General features: G+C 46.6%; 2 protein-coding genes across 2 annotated transcripts; one reads left to right on the top strand and one right to left on the bottom strand.

The window, feature by feature from the left end:
* Positions 1-1,500: 1,500 nt before the first annotated feature.
* Positions 1,501-1,960, top strand: LOC144672474 (histone H2AX-like). Its single transcript, XM_078534318.1, has one exon. The coding sequence runs from the start codon at positions 1,501-1,503 to the stop codon at positions 1,891-1,893; it is 393 nt and encodes a 130-aa protein (XP_078390444.1). The 3' UTR covers positions 1,894-1,960.
* An 818-nt stretch (positions 1,961-2,778) lies between these two features.
* On the bottom strand, positions 2,779-3,189 carry LOC144672430 (histone H3). Its single transcript, XM_078534274.1, has one exon. It carries the CDS (start codon positions 3,187-3,189, stop codon positions 2,779-2,781), a length of 411 nt encoding a protein of 136 aa, XP_078390400.1.
* Positions 3,190-6,306: the final 3,117 nt, after the last annotated feature.

Below are 6,306 nucleotides of genomic sequence, written 5' to 3'. Positions count from 1 at the left end.
TGTCAGTGAATGAAAGCTACATTTAAATACCAGATAATGATGGGTAGGCTTAACCCCAGAATCACATAGCCTGCAGAGAATTGTTATTTTTTGTCTGGAATACATAAAAAACATAAGAACAAGGAACAGGAGTAGGCAATTAAACCCCTCGATCCTGCTCTGCCATTCATTACGATCATGGCTGATCTCATTTTGGCCTCAACGACAATTTCCAGCCCTCTCCCCATAACCTTTCAACCCGTTACTAATTAAAAAATCTGTCCACCTCACCCTTAAATTTATTCAGCGCCCCGGCATCCATTGCACTCTGAGGTAGTGAATTCCACAGGTTCATGGCCCTTTGAAAACAGGAATTCCTCCTAATCTCTGATTGTAATCTACCACCCCTTAGCCAAAAACTATGGCCTTTCGTTCTAGAATGCCCCACGAGGGAAAACATTCGCTCCATGTCGACTTTGTCTATCCCATTTAGCATCTTATATACCTCAATTAGATCTCCTATCATCCTTCCAAACTCGGGCGACTATAGGCCTAAACTGCTCAATCTCTCATCATTAGACTAGCCTCGCATCTCTGGAATCAATCTAGTGAACCTCCTCCGAACCGCCTCCAGTGCAACTACAGCCTTCCTCAAGGTGTCAGCTGTGGCTCAGTTAATAGCACCCTCGCCTTTGAATCAGAGGGTTGTGGGTTCATGTCCCACTCCCGGAAACCAAGAACTGTGATTGTACTCGAAAGAGTTACATCCTTCCTCAAGCGACGGGACCAAAACTGTGAATACAACGTATGCTTGCTGCTTCAGAATAGACCCTGCCTTGTTGCATAAATGTAATCAAACAGAGTCTATCTTTGACCCCTCAATGATGCTATCCCTCCCCAGCATTATAAGAGTTGATTTGATCAATTCATTCCGTATAAGTCCTGGCGGTGTAGGAAGCCTCAGTTTCAATACCGGCAAATTTGCACCAAAAAATGTGCAATCCGCTCTTCACACTCACGAAATTGTATAAAACAAAAGTTTTGATTCTGGAATATTGGCGCCTTTATTGTCCTCTTGTCCACAGGCAAAACCAGAAACCTACAGTTTCGGGTAAACTGTTATCGAGGAAAAGAGAGCAAGAAAGCTTCTAACATTCTGTAACAGAACTGCTTTAATGCTAAGCATTAGGACGATTTGTAAAGGAATTTTCCTTTGTTTAGCTAAGACGATTTCTGTGCGATATTTCCTTGGATTAATTTTTTGGCGGTCATTTCAAATTTGAAATATATAATCGTTTGTTTAACTGATGATTTGGCGCCCTTAACTTCCGACTTCATACGTTGCTTGCCCTCATCGGTGAATCAGGCAGAAATCTGATTGGTAATATGAAGAATATTATGAGCTATAATATAATTGCCCAATCAGCTCTGAGCGCACCACCATTCCTCCTGAGGGTATAAGAGAACTGAAAGAAGGCGGATATCAGCATTCTCTGTGAAAGTGCTTGTGAGATTGTTACAATGTCTGGAAGAGGAAAGACCGGTGGGAAAGTTCGGTCCAAGGCCAGGTCTCGCTCCTCCCGGGCCGGACTGCAGTTCCCGGTGGGCCGCGTTCACAGGCTGCTGAGGAAGGGGAACTACGCTGAGCGTGTGGGTGCCGGAGCCCCGGTCTATCTGGCCGCTGTGCTGGAGTATCTGACGGCTGAAATCCTCGAGCTGGCCGGCAACGCGGCCCGGGACAACAAGAAGACCCGCATCATCCCCAGGCACCTGCAGCTGGCCGTCCGAAACGACGAGGAGCTCAACAAGCTGCTGGGAGGGGTGACCATCGCTCAGGGCGGGGTGCTGCCTAATATCCAGGCCGTGCTGCTGCCCAAGAAAAGCGGCGCCTCTGCAGCCACCAAGACCAAGTGAAGCGACCATTCTTTAAACTGAGAACCCAAAGGCTCTTTTCAGAGCCACTCACTTGATCAGTGAAAGGGGCGACCTGTTGTCTATCCGTATGCGCGATAACATCCCTATCGATTCGGAATGACATATTTCTAATGCGATCTGTGAAAGTGCTGGTTACAACGAGACGCTGGTGCTGTTGCCTTTTTCCAGAAATCAGGAGTCTGTGCTGCATCTATATATGACCAATTGACAATGTTCAGGGAAACGTTCATTGAATAATTAACTCATCCCATCTCTAATTCAATGACGTGAATTGCTAAACAACTATAAATGGAATCACCCCATATCCCCAAATGCAGCAGAGGGAGAGACCGGATTAACTAAAGGACTTAAATAAATTGTAGGCCCGAGGGTTTTAGGAGCTAGATTGTTTAACAAGAGATCGCAGCTCTTTCTCTGACCGACTTAGTGGCTCTTTGGTGCATTTGGAGCTGAATCCGGGTTTTAGTGCATGTGTGAACATCCCTATCGCTTCGTAATGACAACATTCCTGATGATATCTGTGAAAGGGTGGGTTAGAGTGAGACGCATCCTGCTAGCACTGTTACATGTTACAGACATCAGTAGTATGTGCTGCAACTATTTAAATCCAGTCTCAAGAATTCGCGAAAAACTTCCCTTATTATTAAAATATTTGCCTTTTAAATGATCTCAATTCATCCCAAACACCGAGTAAAGGAAGCAAAGGACAGTTACCCGGTGACAAAGTGAGGAAAATAAATTGTAGGCCAAAGAGGCTAAAGTGCTGGTGGTTAAGAGATCGCAGCTCTTTCTCTGACCGACTTGGTGGCTCTTAAAAGAGCCTTTGTGGTTCTCGGGGTAAGTCTAGAGTCGGGTAGGGTGAGTCTAGGCGCGCTCCCCGCGGATGCGGCGGGCCAGCTGGATGTCCTTGGGCATGATGGTGACTCGCTTGGCGTGGATGGCGCACAGGTTGGTGTCCTCAAAGAGCCCCACCAGGTAAGCCTCGCTGGCCTCCTGCAGGGCCATGACGGCCGAGCTCTGGAAGCGCAGGTCGGTCTTGAAGTCCTGAGCGATCTCTCGCACCAGGCGCTGGAAGGGCAGTTTGCGGATCAGCAGCTCGGTGGATTTCTGGTAGCGGCGGATCTCCCGCAGAGCCACAGTGCCGGGCCTGTAGCGATGGGGCTTCTTGACGCCGCCCGTGGCTGGAGCGCTCTTGCGGGCAGCTTTGGTAGCCAGCTGCTTGCGGGGAGCTTTCCCTCCGGTCGACTTGCGCGCTGTCTGCTTGGTCCTGGCCATGATAACAAACGCTGTGAAACACAGACTCTGAGAATAATCAAGCCGCTCTGTGTCAGTCTATTTAAGACCTTATGCCGGACGCCCACTTGCCCTGATTGGCTACCGCCACATCCCCCTGGCAACGTTCGAATAGAGCGATGGGCGCCAAGAATCTCTGTTGCCTGATTGGTGGAGAAGCAACTGACAGTTAATCAATTTCAAAAAGCCCGCCAATTTCATAGGAACAAGTAAAAATGAAATTAATTAAGCCGAGTTTGAAGGCAGATAAATTCAATCTCAAAATATAAAAATATCATAAAAACTCGATGTCTGTGCGCCCCATTTTTCACCCGGATACAACTTCCTGTCTTTGGAACTCGGATTAAATTCTCATTCATTCCCTGCTCGGTTTATAACGGGCTGGAATAAGCCTCCTATTGATGGGCGAACATTTTTCGGACACATATAAACCTCATGAACAATAACGGTTTCAATTAAGCAGGCTCCGAGATCCTGTTTTGGATTAAAACGTGGATTAAATTCTCATTCATTCCCTGATCGTTTTACAACAGGGCGGAATAAAACTATTGAAGGGGGAAATTTTGGCACTCCCACTCCTGTCCTGATTGGATGCAGCGCAATCCCGCCGAGAAATTTGAAAAGAGCAGCGGGCTGACTGGATTTCTGGGCCCTGATTGGTGGAGCAGAAACTGAAAGTTCATCAATTTCAAAATGCCCGCCAATTTCAGAGGGACAAGTAACTGAAATTAAAATAAACCTAGTTTGAAGGCAGATAAAATCAATCTGAATGGACAAATATCACAAGGTCTCAATGTTTGCGAGTCGATTTCGGTCCGAATTCCTGCTTTCGAACACGAATTCAAATATCATTCATTCCCTGATCGGTTTACAGCAGGCTGGTATGATGCACCTAATGATGGGCGAAATTTTGTGTCTCACATATAAACCTGATCAGCCGTATCGGTTTAAAGCTCTATTAATGTTATAGAGAGAATGGCTTGGCTCTTGTATCTAGTGTTTTATGGGTGGGGGAGGCGATGTGGGTGGGTGGGCGGATTGCGCACCCTTTATGTAAACAATGTTTACCTCTAAGTTTTTATATTTGAACTATCTTCCACAATGTGCGTAAATGCATCTTCGCACTGCAAACCATGCAGCAAAATCAGAGCTTCCACTTCACCCTTCCGACCGTCCTGGGATGCGAAATCGAGGTGATTAAGTGTAGTCACATTATTCAATCAGCCTCTCAATATTCGCCTTACATTCCCGTTTAAATTCGGGTTATTTCATTGATCGCCTGAATAAAGTTGTTCAGTGCTCCCAGGAACCAGACAACATGCAGCATGGATACAGGCTGATCCATTTAAAGCTGGTATACTGGTACCTCCCAGACCCTGTCATGTCTCAACGACCCAGGAACAGATGGCGAAGAAAAAAGACAGGGTGATAATGGGGCGATGAAGCGAGAATGATGGGTCTCAAAATAGTTACTCCTGATCAAAGTGTAATAAATGATGGCCTTTATCTTGTGGACTCGGAGTTAGTTTGGGAGCTGTCAGCTTAGCTTGGAGTCGAGCTTCGAGAGTTAGAAAGGAAGTGAATTTCTGAAAACAGAACTAAATTAAACCATGAAACCTTGTGTGACTCACGATAGTTTTGTGAATAGAAAATGAGCAGATGGAAACGCTGTGTTTATATAAAACTACATCTCGCTTTCCCTCTGGAAGGTCACTGCTCTCAATGTGAGGTTGTGGGCGGCTCTTAGAAGAGCCTTTGGGTTTTGTTATAGAGTCGGGTCGATTTGTTCAGCCGCCGAATCCATAGAGAGTGCGGCCCTGGCGTTTCAGAGCGTACACCACATCCATGGCGGTGACCGTCTTCCGCTTGGCGTGCTCGGTGTAGGTGACAGCATCCCTGATCACATTCTCCAGGAAAACCTTCAGCACCCCGCGGGTCTCCTCGTAGATCAGGCCCGAAATGCGCTTGACACCGCCACGGCGAGCCAGGCGGCGGATGGCTGGTTTGGTGATGCCCTGGATGTTATCACGAAGCACTTTGCGGTGCCGCTTTGCTCCGCCTTTCCCCAGTCCTTTGCCTCCTTTCCCTCTGCCAGACATGATGCTCCTTCAGTCAAATCGCTGCTGAATGAGTGGGGAGCGGCTTCAGGTTCCGCTTTTATACAGCCCGCCCCGACCTGACTGAGGAAGGGAGAGTGAGAGAGAGAGAGAGAGTGTGTGTGTGAAAGGCGGGGCGGGAGAGACTGAGTGACAGACAGAACAACCTCTTTGTTAAACCAGCTCTTCCTCCTGCCTGACCGAAATACATTTATTTATCAAATTCTGAAGAGAATTGAACAAAGAGCTTTAAACGTAACTGAAATACTTCAACATCATTAACCAGCTAGCTCGAAAATCGAATTTATTAAATCCAATCCTCTCAGTAATATCCCCCCCTCGATACTGCAATTCTATTAAGCGTTAAATGTTTACGTCTATTTCAAACCCTCTCCTATTCTATACCAACACAACTCTAGACTCGCCCCCGACCCGTCCTCTCCACAATGAAATAAAGGGATTGAGAAATTCCCTAACATCTCTTCCAACAGAATGAGAGCAACAACAGGTATGGGCCTTAGTTGTGAGGCGGAATTTTGAGCGATGCTCACTCCATTGCAGACTCTCACCCTGCAAATGTGAATAAAGAAAAGATAAACATTGAATGCACTGGGACACATCCCGGTTAGGGAGCTGTAAGGATATCCCTGTGTCTTATTGCACAGTGCGGGAGGGGACGGGTGGAGAGTGTGTCAGTGAGTGAGCGGGAAAATAGGATTTACGTGGAAGGATAAAGAAACATTTCCATCTGAAATCAGCTCCCAGCTCCGAGACAGGGATCAAATGATCAGGGGATCAGTTCTTTCATTTGAAATGTGGGTGGCTCTGAAAAGAGCCTTTGGGTTCAGAGGTTTACAATTTGCTCGGGATCTTTCCCTTCTTCCAATGCCTCAGAGTATTTAAAGTTAGCTGAATTCTCAATCGACAGCAAATAAATAGAAATCGGAGCAAAGATCGAAAAGAGAACGAAATCTCTACCGAGACATTCACAATTGTTCATCTT

This window comes from Cetorhinus maximus, chromosome 38 (genome assembly GCF_964194155.1).
Source record: "Cetorhinus maximus chromosome 38, sCetMax3.hap1.1, whole genome shotgun sequence".
NCBI classification, from domain to species: domain Eukaryota; kingdom Metazoa; phylum Chordata; class Chondrichthyes; order Lamniformes; family Cetorhinidae; genus Cetorhinus; species Cetorhinus maximus.
Note: the sequence above shows the minus strand (reverse complement) of the source record. Positions and strands in the feature narration are given on the sequence as shown.

What these genes read in the sequence shown, in the direction of transcription:
- LOC144672474 (XM_078534318.1), top strand. Translation starts at nt 1,501, where the DNA reads ATGTCTGGAAGAGGAAAGACCGGTGGGAAAGTTCGGTCCAAGGCCAGG.
- LOC144672430 (XM_078534274.1), bottom strand. Translation starts at nt 3,189, where the DNA reads ATGGCCAGGACCAAGCAGACAGCGCGCAAGTCGACCGGAGGGAAAGCT.